The following is a 13,493-nucleotide window of genomic DNA, read 5'->3' on the forward strand; positions in this document are numbered from 1 at the left end:
ACAGCAGGCCAAGCAGCATCAGAGGAGCCGGAAGGCTGACGTTTCAGACCTAGACCCTTCTTCAGAAAATGAATTTTTCTGAAGAAGGGTCTAGGCCCGAAACGTCAGCCTTCCTGCTCCTCTGATGCTGCTTGGCCTGCTGTGTTCATCCAGCTCTACACCTTGTTATCTCAGATTCTCCAGCATTTGCAGTTCCTGCTATCTCTGAAACAATAGGTTTGTCACTTCCCTGCAGATTTGACCCTCTCACCTGCCTACTTATTCACTATTTGGAAGCCTCTAAATACCCCCCAGTAGCCTAATATTCTTTTTGTTTCCAATTCTAACCAAATGGATTCTGTCCTTGCCTCCTTAAGGACTTCCTCGCTTACCAATATTATAGGTTCTTCCATTGTTTCCATTATTTAATCGCCTTTTTTATCATCCATATCTTCGCTGAACACTTTGCCAAACAGCTTGGAAGGAGGTTTAAAAAGTAGGACTAAAAGTTATAATCCCTGGATTACTTGCAGTGCCACATGCCAGCAAGACTGGAAATAGGAAGATCAATGCATGGTTTGAGTCATTATACAGGAGGATATGTTCCCAAATAAAAGGGAGGCTTAAGATTTTTCATGCATTGGGACCAGTTAGGAAGCACCTATTCAAAAGGAATGATTTGCATCTCAACCAGTCAGAGGCTTCACAGGAAGGTTTTAAACTAAGCCAATAGGGCGGTGGGCACCAGATTTTGGAAGTAAAAAGACCAAGCTTGTGTATAAAGATGTTAAAGTGTTGGACAATGCCAGAGAAGTTAGTCATACCACATTAGATAGCAGCATACTAATAAGTACTAATGAATGATACAAACACAGGTTCAAAGCAAATAAATGTTAAATCACAACTTGAGATGAATAAGGTTTGTGAGATACAAGTGCAAATAGTTGTATGGGAATATGATGTAGTGGCAATAATCTAGCTAAAATGGTGAGTGTTGGGGCGCTTCTAGCTCATTCCCTTCTCCCTGCGGAATATTCTGCATCAGCTCCATGGCATGCTTCACATGAAAAATGCAAAGCCCTAGATCAAGCAGCTGGTGACACTTATAGAATAGAATCCCTGCAGTGTGGAAAAAGGCCAACAAGTCCACACCCAATCTCAGAGCATCCCACCCAGACCCATCCCCCTGTAATCCACCCAATCTACACATCCCCGAATACTATGGGCAATTTAGCATGGCTAATCCACCGAGCCTGCACATCTTTGGACTGTGGGAGGAAACCGGAGCACCCGGAGGAAATCCACACAGACACAGGGAGAATGTGCAAACTCCACACAGACAGTCGCCCGAGGGTGGAATCGAACCCAGGTCCCTGGTGCTGTTAGGCAGGAGTGCTACCCATGAGCCACCGTGCCGCCCCAAGTACATCCAATATACGTCCTATACATCTTGGCCACAAGACACATGAAGTGCTTTCAAATTTCCACATAGATTGATATGGGGCAATAGGCTACATAACTAATAAAGATGAGCAATGCTTTCTGGTCTTTCTGTTAGAGGGAGTATAGTTAGTATAACTGAAAATAAGAAGGAATAATACGGATAGAGAATCAGACATTCTACAAAGTCAACTTAACCATGGTCATGCTGTTGTCACTAGACCTTAAGACTATACATTGGTATAAGGTTTGTTGGAAGGAGACAATAGTGGAACAAATTAGACAGCACAGTACACATGCCTAACACATAACTGAAGTTACTAACTGAAGTCCTTCATGGGTGGAAGGAAAAGGATCAAGCCTACATACAAACTTGGTTCTGTCCTTCTCTAAAACCTGAAACTTATTGCTTCTAAACCCAATTCAATATCTGACATTTTATTCATATATTGCGGGCTTGTCTGCACTGGTGATTTCTTGAGGGAAAGACTATGTTCCCACCTCTAAGTCAGGAGCAGTAAACATGGTGTACATAATAATCAATTCAACTATCACTTCCCCTGTACCTTCATGGAATGATATGCTTACTATTTATAAACACCATACAACTGTACAGGAAGTGTCGCAACAAATTCTGACTTGAGACATACAAACTATACAATACCAGTATCAAAATAGACATGATTTCTCACCTTGCCTCCAGTAAGAGGAAGAACGTGCATTTTTCCCATCTGGCACTCCTTCACCGAAGACACAATTAAGCAGGTACCACAGAGAATGACTTGACGTTCCGACCACTTGTGGAGCTGAGTTTTGCCTTTCCGAACACTAAATACACCAGAAAGAAGGATCCGATCTAGCTGTTCTATGCTGCTTGGTTTCCCTGAGAAGGCAACAGAGAAACATAGCAAAATTATAAAGCAAACAGCCATACAGAAAGTGTAGAACACTGCAACTTAACAGTAAAACAACTATAATGCAAGTCCTAACTAATGGCACATGGATCTCATCAAATCATTTTATAATTAGATTCAATAACCTTTCTTAAAAATATTGAATTGCAGACATTCAGTGATTTGTAGCACATCGAAGGAGGTAATTTTAAAGATGAAAATCCTGGAAATCTAAAATTAAAAAGCAAACTCACTGATATTTAACCAATATCTTAAACCAAAAATATTTACACTTAATCAATTTATTTTGATCCATTAATAGTATTATCATGAGTTAGAGCATTGTGGATTATTCTATAATAGAATGCATAAACCAGGCTGACACTTCAAGGCAGTAAACATTGTTGAAGGTCAATCAAAAAAGGAACCAAAGCAGCAACAGTGCTCCACCTGGACCCCCAAAATAAATGACACACCCTTTCCCCTCTCCAGATCATAACCTCATCCTACGCCTGCACCCTGCAGTGGGACAAAGTTGATAAGGTCCGATTAAGAGAAATGTCAGCACATTTGATTGGTGTCTGCACCAGGCCTAACGTAATGTGATCAAGCCCAAGAATGGACTCACTTCAATTCTGAAGGTAGGAAATTCAAGTTCTTTTATAGTGCTTGTGTGAAATTGCTTTATACAAATTTTAAGAATGTACCTCAAATACTGTCAGCAAAACAGCTCCAGTGGTCCTTTAAAATTTGCTTTGACATGGCAATATTTGTTCTTCTTTGAATGTGAAATATTCTTTACTACAGTCCTACTAGAGCGTCTCTACTCACTTGTGCTGCTTCTTGTTCCTCAGAAATTGGAATTTTCTTTTAAATCAATTTTGCTTCTAATTTCCATCCTTCTCTTGCCTTCACATCGTCCATGTTGAGTAAGTCCACTGACTCTCAGTTATGTCAATCACACTTCCTCCCACCGTTTCCTCTACAGATTCTATTCTAGTCTCTCAAGTTCTCCAGCCAGCTGTTCTGGCAACACCAAATTTAATACTGGTGCTCCCAGCATGTCTCCTTTTTTCTTCATTTAGGACACCCTTTCACAATTGACAAAGCCCTGAATTATGTCCGTGTCATTTCCTGCATGTCTATTCTCACCTCTTCCCAGTCTCCCCAGATCACGTTAGGGATTTCCTGGTCTTCTACCTCTACCCTGACACCCTTCAACATTCAATGGATTATTCAGTGATTAGCACCAGCATGATGCTACCACCAAACATCTCATCCTCTCTCTCCCTTTCAATTTCCATCACCATTGCCAGATTGATGAGTTTACATAATATGGAACAACTGTTGTGTAATACCATCAAGATAACCCCTCCAAATGCATCTGTAAAATTGACAGGCCACATAGAACTAAGAAGGAACATCAGATTTAGAAGCATGTTCTTGACAATTATTTGTTTGCAAAATACTCTCATGGGTCATGATAAAAATGTGATTGTAACAGAGAATACAATATCAAGTAAACAAACACAGTCAGTCCAGATAATTACTTTATTTGACTACTTTGCCAGTACAATATTTCCTTTCAAATCTTCAAATACCAAAATAACTAGATAAATATTTGATTTGTGACAGCTTCATCAGATTAAAAATAACAAAAGTTTAAGTTTATTCTTGCTGAACCACAAGTTTCAATTAGACTTATAGACTTTTGAGGAAACAGATGAGTAACCAGGGCCACCTTTCTGAATGAATGATTTTTGGGAAAATGTAGAGCGATTTCAGAAACAAATCAGACAACTTGAGCAATCAAAAACATGTAACATCAGTACTGAAATAACTGAAATTACTTCAACATAGGAATCAATATTTCACCAGATTTCACACTAATCACATTAAAAGTAAAATCTTGAAGATAAAAGGTTTCAGTCAATGCAAGACTTCTATAAAAGACACAATTACACCAAAGCCTGTGGGAGTTTTCAATTAAATGTTATTGTGTCCACACTACATTTTTCTGTACTGGACAACAAAGTGTTGATTTCATTATGCAGCGCTGAAACTCACAAATAAAGTGGTTAGCACTGCTGCCTCACAGCACCAGGGATCCAGATTAGATTCTAGCCTTGGGTGACTGTGTGGAGCTGCACGTTCTTCCTGTGTTTGTGTGGATTTTTGCAGAGTGCTCCAGATTCCTCTCACAATCCAAAGACGTGCAGGTTAGACAGACTGGCCGTGGTGTCCAAGGATGTGCAGGCTAGGTGGATGAGCCATGTTAAATGTGGAGTTATGTGGTCAGGGTGGAGAGGATGGTGCACTTCCTAGGGTCAGTACAGATTTGATGGGCTGAATGGCTTCTATCTGCACTGTCAGGATTCTAAGGCATAAAATAAGAAGATATCCTGCCAGATTCAATGCATAGTTGACTGCACACATGTTCGAGTAATGCAAATCTTACTTGATGAAGTGTTAACCAATGACTATCTCCTCTCTTGTCATTCAATGGAATTACAATCACTGAATCAACACTATCATGCTGGGGGTTACCATTCATCAGAAACTGAACTCAACTTGTGACTATAAGAGCAGGTTAGAGATTAGAAATTTTTCCACAGTAACTCAACTACTGTTTCCCCAATGCCTGTCTACCTTCAGCAAGGAACAAGACAGGAGTGTGAGGGAAAACATTCCACTGGCCTAGATGAGTGCAGCTCCTACAACACTCAAACTTCAACACCATCTAGGTCAAAACAGCACACTTGATTGCCAACCTATCCACCCACTTAAACATTCACTTCCCCACCACCTCCCCATTGTAACAGCAGTGTATATCATCTACATTATACACTGCAGCAACTCAATGTTCCTTCGACAACCAAACCAGTGATTTCTACCACCTAAATAAAAGCCAAAAGAACTACGGACACTGTAACTCAGAAACAAAAACATAAGTTGCTGGAAAAGCTCAGCAAGTCTGGCAGCTTCTGTGAAGAAAAATCAGAGTTAACGTTTTTGTCCGGTGACCCTTCCTCAGAACTAAATCACACTAAACTGACTCTGTCTCTCCACACAGCAATCTCAATTGTCCAAGGGTTGCTAATCATGGTTCAATGATATCATGATATCAGAATGGGACACGAGGAGGAGGCAAGTCAGTCCCAGGATTAGCTCAGCTAATACAGGGATTTCACCTGTGCCAGAAGTGCTATAAGCAACATATGCTAAAATCCCAATTAGACACTGCCAGTTTTAAACTTGGAAGGAAGAGTTATTTACATATCGCCGTGCTGGGCAAGTTTAAGTACCATTAGACAATTATTCAAACCTCTGAGAAAGCAGGTCAACTTACTGACAAGACAACTCATGGTTCTTCTTTTCAACAGCCTCTCCAGAAGAATGTGCAACCTGCACCTATTTCCTTGGCTGACCCTACTCAGGTAAACAAGTCGAACTGAGGATGGCAAATCAGGAGGTTGTACCTAGCTAGCTTTCTACTAACAGTTCTTCTCTCCAGTCTGTCTGCGAGGTGCAATCGTTAGTGGTGCAATCGTTAGTGGTGCATGTTATGGACCAGGCCAAACCTCCTCAAAACGTATTAACAAGATACTCTAGACCCCAACTTTTTCTTATTTTTAAAGGCAAGTGTAAGGCACTCTGTTCCGGATGCAATTCAATTGGTCAAACTACCAGACTCTAAGCAAAACACACTTTACTTTTACGCTATAGTTACAATACAAACAAAAGAAAGAGTTGGAATAACTTAACTCTATTGGAAAACTTAACACAGTAATAGATTACTTAGCTACTAAAGAGCAACTTGTTCCAATTTAGTAACATCTCAAAAACACACCCTTGGCAAAGACAAATTCAGTAAAATAGATTATGTTCCATGCAATTCTCCACTTCAGGAGGAAAGAACATTATAAGAAAACTCAGACAGAGAGAACTCAGATGTTTTGCTGTAGCAGAGACAAATGGATAGCAGCTTCCAGACCTCTACAACTACTGAAAGTTAAACTGAAATCCTAGTTGAGGGAGTTTAACCCCTCCATGCTGCTTCTATTACTACAGCTTTAGAAATAAAAACCAAGGCCGCACAAGCTGTTTATTTTACTGTCCTGGAACAAATCACTTGGCACCTCTATCTCAACCTCTCTTCACAAAAAAACCCTCAAAGCCATAGTGTCGTACATTCACAGACTCCAACGGTGCCCGGTGTAGTATTTCTTTCTTGTAATTCACTTATGATCCTGTTGATGGAATCCCTGCCAACTGCAGTTTGCTGACCAGGAAGGCAAAGCAGACAATGGTCTACTGTATCTTTTCTGGACCTTCCTCATCGTGAGGTGAATAGAGTGGTCATTTGATCCATAAGTTTTAAAAAAAAGTACACTTCTGTATTCATGCAAAATGATTAACATTCCATATGAAGGCCACTAGGGCACTGGTTCAGAGTTAACTTGGTTGAGTTCAGAAAATGAACTCAAAGATGGAAGTACACTTGCAGTTGACACAAGGAGTGCGACAAAAAATATCAGCACTATGTTATCGTAATATCATATGTTTAAATGCGGCTAATCCTCCATGTAATATGACAAAAATAGAAATTACTGGAAAAGCTCAGCAGGTCTGGCAGCATCAGTGGAGAGAAATCAGAGTTAACATTTCGGGTCGAGTAACCCTTCCTCAGAACAGAATTTACAGCATCCGCAGTTCTTTCAGTTTTTATTTAGTTCTCCTCGTTGAACGTACTGCCTTTAGTTTGTGTTAGCTTTCAGTGATATTGTCTAATCATCCTGTTCAGAGATGTTAATATGCACCATCGGAGCATTTGGGGCTTGAAGCCTGGCTACCTGGCCCAGAGTTAGGGACATGACCACTGTACCACAAGCTTAATGCATACACATGCAAGCGTACAAATGGAAGGTCTTCTGAACAATATGTCATTAGCTATTGCTAGAAGTTTATAGTAAAAAGAACTCTTTGTATTTACAACTGCCACTGTAAAAAAAAATCTTTGCTATGGTAAAGCTCTCTTTCCTCAAAGAGGGAAGTTGAGACAAAATCTTGTATTTGTATTTTGTACTAAGCAAGTCAACAATCCACAACTGGTGAGATTTATGGAACTCATCATTCTAAGACAAGCTAATTGGCGACATTCAATTCTGCCCAGCAATAGGGGGGTGGCCAGCTGCAAGGTTTGCAATAGGTCATTTGTACATTTAGGGGTCACTGAGGAGGGGTTCAAAGGTGAGAGGTGGTGAGACTGCCAGAGAGCTGGAGAAGGTGACAAAGAGTAGATTCCAAACTAGGAATGCTGTTTTTAAGCTGTACTCTGGGAAAGCAACTGAACTACACGTGTTCTGTAGAGGGGACTAGATGAGTAGTGAATAATTGATCACTATTTCTATGTTGTCAGTCGTCAGGCAGAATTTCTAGGAGTTAGTAGGCAGCTAAGTCAAGCTTAGGAAAAGCCCTGGAAGTTATATGTATTCAAAAGAAGCACTGTGCCACTAACAGTTCAACATAGCTGAGAATGCGCTTTGAAAAGTAAAGTCAGGATTTACTCGATGCAAGTAGCAAGATTAGAGCTCAAGGATTAGTCCAGGTGTAATTCTTGTCCAGTGAAGTTAGACGTTGGTGAAAACATGGAACTGTGCTTGAGAGTAAATCCTGGAGCAGAGCTTTTGCAAAGCAGAAAATCAGAGATCATGAAGAGCGATCGATCAGAACTACAGCAGTCAACAAGGGTGTCCACAATGGAGAGGCATGAGCATGAGTTTCATAAACACATTAGCAAATATGAAGAACTGTAATCCCTGTGAAGTTTAATGGGATTATTGACCCATCATGTCATTTGACATAACGGAGGAATTGTTGACAATTAACTGAGGTGATATTAATGTAATTTACGAGACAATTAGATTAGCATTTTTAAAGGAATTTATAAGTATTTAAAGGAACAAGGAAATGAGTTGAGAGTAGGTGGGTACATTTAAATAGCTCTTATCACCACCTCCAAAACATCACTGAACTCCACCCCATCAGTTTCTGAAACCCTAAGCGTTCTCTTAGTTCAAAGGGAGTTCCAGACATTCCTGGCCAGCCTTCCAACTTTATTCACTCTGAACTGGAGCTCAAAAATATGCTGATTGCTTCCAAATTCACAACAAAGTCCAGTTCACCCATCATTGAGGTGTTTGCTAATTACTATGGCAATATAGACTTATTGGCACAGTTCTAAAGAATGTATATGGTCAAAGGAGCCTAGGAAGTCATGTGTATAGATCAGTAAAGATAGCAGGATATACCAAGAAGGTAATTTACAAAAGAACAAAAGAGAAGTACAGCACAGGAACACCAAGTTTGTGCCGATCATCATGCCCTAACTAAACTAAAAAAACAATCCCTCTGTCCTTATTCAATCCGTATCCCTCTATTCCCTCCCTATTCATGTAACCATCCAGATGTCCCTTAAATGTCAATGTGCCTGCTTCCACTACCTCGTCTGGCAGGGTGTTCCAGACATCTACCCCACACGGTGTGAAAAATCTCCATTGCACATCTCCCTTAAACTTTCCCCCTCTCACTTTGAACCTGTGCCTCCTTGTAACTGAAACTTCAACCCTGGGAAAAAGCCTCTGGCTATCCACCCCTCTCCTCTCAGCTGCCGTCTTTCCAGTGAGAACAATCCTAGTCTTTTTAACCTTACCACATAGTCAATGCCCTTGCGAGCGGGCAACATCCTGGTGAACCTTCACTGCACTCTCTCCAAAGCTTCCACATCCTTCTGGTAGTGTGGCGACCAAAACTGCTCACATTACTCCAAATGCAGCCTAACAAGGGTTTTATATAGCTGCAACATGGTTTGCCAACTCTTGTACTCCATGCTCCAGCTGATGAAGGCAAGCATGCCATACGCCTCCTTAATCATCTTGGCCATCTGTGTTGCTACTTTTCGGGAACTGTGGACCTGCATGCCTAGATCCATCTGTATGTAACTTTCTATGGGTTCTGTCATTTACTGTATAATTCACACCTAAGTTTGATCCTCAAAAATGCATCACTTCACATTTGTCTGAATTAAACTCCATCTGCCATTTCTGTTTCCAAGTCACCAATCTATTTACAAAGCACATAGATTCTTAGGCTTGTTTCCGAGATAGTAGGAACTGCAGATGCTGGAGAATCTGAGATAACAAGGTGTAGAGCTGGATGAACACAGCAGGCCAAGCAGCATCAGAGGAGCAGGAAGGCTGACGTTTCGGGTCTAGATCCTTCTTCAGAAATGGGGGAGGGGAAAGGGATTCTGAAATAAATAGAGAGAGAGGGGGAGGCGGATAGAAGATGGATAGAGGAGAAGATAGGTCAAAGAGGCGGGGATGGAGCCAGTAAAGGTGAGTGTAGGTGGGGAGGTAGGGAGGAGATAGGTCAGTCCAGGGAGGACGGACAGGTCAAGGGGGTGGGATGAGGTTAGTTGGTAGGAGATGGGGGTGGGGCTTGAGGTGGGAGGAGGGGATAGGTGGGAGGAAGGACAGGTTAGGGAGGTGGGGACGAGCTGGGCTGATTTTGGGATGCAGTAGGGTGAGAGGAGATTTTGAAGCTTGTGAAGTCCACATTGATACCATTGGACGGCAAGGTTCCCAAGTGGAATACGAGTTGCTGTTCCTGCAATCTTTGGGTAGCATCGTTGTAGCACTGCAGGAGGCCCAGGATGGACATAGCGTCTGTGGAATGGGAGAGGGAGTTGAAATGGTTCGCGACTGGGAGGTGCAGTTGTTTAGTGCGAACCGAGCGTAGGTGTTCTGCAAAGCGGTCCCCAAACCTCCGCTTGGTTTCCCCGATGTAGAGGAGGCCACAACGGGAACAGCGGATGCAGTATTCTTAGGCTTGACATGTAGAGCTAGAGCACAAAAAAGAAAACCACACTGAACTTTTATAAACTCTGGTTACACTACTATGGTTCTGATCGCTACACTTCAGGAAATGATGTGAAATCCTTGAGAAGGTGCAGAGCAAACTTATAAATAGTCCCAGGGATGACAGATTTTAGTTATAAGTGGAGGTTGGAGAATTGGAGACACTGAAAGGCTTACAAGATTATGACAGGTTTAGATAAGAAAAACAAAGAAAAGCTGTCCCATTAGCTTGTTTTGGCAAGAGATGGTGAGTGGAGAGAGAGAGAGAGAGGAGAGGTGGTGGTGAGGAAGCATGCAATAAGACCATAAGAAGTGTCAGTAGTCACAAACATTTATTGACGTCAAAAAAATAATTTTTTTCCCCTGTACGTACTATGTGGGCCTCACTATCTAGGCTAGTACATGCTGCCTATCCTTAACTGCCCAGGTGGAGGTGGTGGTGAGCTGTCTTCTTGAACCACTGTAGTCCTTGGGGTATAGAGATACTGAAAGCGCTGTCAGGGAGATAGTTCCAGGATTTCAACTCAACAGTGAAGGAACAGCAATATAGTTTCAAGTCAGGACAGTGTATGGATGTGGCTTGGAAGGGAGCTTGCAGGTAGTAGTGTTGCCATACATTTGATGCCTTCATTCTTGTAAGCAGTAGAGGTTATGGGTTTGGAAGGTGCGGTCAAAAGAGCCATGGCAAGAGACGGCACACAAAGCCACTGTGCATCAGGCCGTGAAGGGAGTGAACGTTGGAGGATGCTTTATCCTGTGTGGTGTCAACCTTCAAGTGTTACTGGAGCTGAACTCATCCAGGCCAATGGAAAATATTGTGTCACACTCTTGATTTGCAGCCAGGCACTGGAGAAACAGCAAAAGATTTCCTCACCACAGAATTCCTCACTTCTGACCTGCTCTCGTAACTGGAGTATTCATATGAATGGCCCATAAAATGGATGGACAAGGGAAGTAAACTTGCATGGTTCTGAGGAAAAGGAGAAGGGAAACAGACTGCTCCATACAGCAGGCATCGACATAATGGGGCAAATGGCCTCCTTCTGTGCTATTATAACTCTATGACACTGTAGTCCATATGGTGAAGATAGTCCCACAAAGCCAGCATACACTAAGAATAGTTGCTAGGAAATATGCTGATTGAGGAAACAGAAAATATTTCTAAACGCAGATAGTGGGTATAACTTAGAGGAAACTTGCAACTCATGGAATTTTGATGTGGTCTTTCTAGGTGGTAGAGCTTGTGGGTTTGGGCAGCACCATCAAAGATTCCTTAGCACCACTGTATTTTGCAAATGAAAAGCATCGCAAATACAGTGCACTGGTGATTCAGGGAGTGAATGTTTGATTGTCATTCCATGCATAACTTTAAACAGACTGCGTTGTCTTGGATGGTGTCAAGTAGGTCATGTGAAGTTGCACTCATCCAGGCAAATGGACAGTACTTCAAACTATTCCTGACTTCTGCTTTGTATATGGTGCAACAATGTAATAAAGTCAGGAGTCAATTCACTCACTGCAGAAAACAGTTTCAGACCTGCTTTTGCACAAAACTCTTGTGACCTGTATTTTATATGGCTGGTCCAATTTCTGCAGAAAATGTAGCCAACAGTCACTTTTTAAAAATTTAACCGTAATTTATTTTTCTAATTAGCCATTTATTCCGTATCTCAGGATCAGGTTGGGGCTTGAACACAGCCCTCTTGTTCCAGGGGTAGGAACATGACCACAACAGGGTCCCTAAAGAATTAACAATCAATCCTCGGGTGTCCTTTGAAGCATTCTGCCGCGTTACACTTCAGTAGATCTGTGCTTGGATCAAGACATGGCATTCCACCGAAGTTTGAATGACTTTAAAAACTGGCACAGCTGGGATTTGAAACCAGGATTACCTGTTTACTAGGCAGGCACTTTCACCAACAAAGCCACGGCACTGCCAGTCACTTTTATTCAAAAAAAAACAAATCAGCTTCAGTTATGACTAATTATGTCATCGTAATTGATGCACGAAAGCACATCAACGCATTGCACCCTATCCATCTAATTGTATATAAAATCTAATATGCTTGAATTAAGTTATCAGTTACTCAACAGCTTTCACCTGTGTGTAGTGATCTGAACAGGCTAACTTCAATTATTAATCCTGGATAAATTACAAATTTGCTAGCTGGCCCTAATTATGAAATTCAAAATGTTTTAGGTTGCATTAACAATTATTATTACTGAACAAAACAACATCCATTTAATTGATTAAATTACTCATTAGCTTTTATACTAGTAACATCAAAATTATAAATCCATTGGTCATTTCCTTTACAATTGCCTGCTGCTACATTGTTAATTTATGCAGCATAGCATTAAAACCTAATAGAAGGAATTTTGTTTGTAAAAAAAAACACTAAAGAACCACTGGTCCCTAAAGTTTGCTTCATTTTACTGAAATAAAACATTAGAGAATTCTATTCAAGATAACTTTATAAGCTCATTTTTCAGCTGCTTGGCAATGTACAAAGTCAGCAATAAGCAAATATCCAGTGATTCATCTACATAATTTTCAACGTGTCTAACTGCCCTGGTAAACTGCTGTAGGTTTTCTATCAAACAATTCTAGTGGAAGAGATACCTATAAAGGTAAGGCTGAAATATTCAAGAGCTTCAATTTCATTAACAGTCCCAAAATATGCACTTCAAAATGCAGTGCGACCAGTTATTGCTTTGTAAATTCTCATCATTAAATTAAATAACAATTATTTTTCTGTTGTAATGCAAAAAATTCCCTAGGGTCTATACATAGAACGATTGTCATAAGTTAGGAAACTGCAATTTACATGTACATTTTAGATGAGACAAATGCTGTCATTTGCACAAAAGATCAATGTTCAAAATTTGAGACTAAGAATACGCTTCTTTGGTCAATGGGATTTACAGAGTTGGACCATTGCAATCATCATCTGGAAATTAACCAAACTGAGGAAACATTTTGTGCACTGCTATTTATATAAAAATGTGATGTGACAGTTTCTTCATGTTGTGCGCTGTTGGAAACTAAGGATTATACATGAAGATCAACAGTCCATCAATACATTTAAAATTTTAAACCAAAATCCATTAAACAAAATGTACAGCTGGAGGAACACGGCAGGCCAGGCAGCATCAGAGGAACAGGAAAGCTGATGTTTCGGGGGTCGGGACCCTTCTTTCTGACGAAGGGTTCCGACCCGAAACGCCAGCTTTCCTGCTCTTCTGATGCTGCCTGGCCTGC

At 41.0% G+C, this 13,493-nt stretch overlaps 1 protein-coding gene across 4 annotated transcripts in view; it reads right to left on the bottom strand.

Annotated features, from left to right (window-relative positions):
• Positions 1 to 13,493, bottom strand: part of LOC109911732 (PH domain leucine-rich repeat-containing protein phosphatase 2-like) — a 120,726-nt gene that overhangs the window by 61,305 nt on the left and 45,928 nt on the right. For all 4 annotated transcript variants that reach the window (XM_020511109.2, XM_048605567.1, XM_048605566.1 and 1 more), the window contains one exon: positions 2,112 to 2,302. In XM_020511109.2, coding sequence (XP_020366698.2) covers positions 2,112 to 2,302 — 191 coding nt within the window. The remainder of the gene's footprint in view (positions 1 to 2,111; positions 2,303 to 13,493) is intronic.

The sequence above is a fragment of the Rhincodon typus genome, chromosome 15 (assembly GCF_021869965.1).
Source record: "Rhincodon typus isolate 14 chromosome 15, sRhiTyp1.1, whole genome shotgun sequence".
Lineage (NCBI taxonomy): Eukaryota > Metazoa > Chordata > Chondrichthyes > Orectolobiformes > Rhincodontidae > Rhincodon > Rhincodon typus.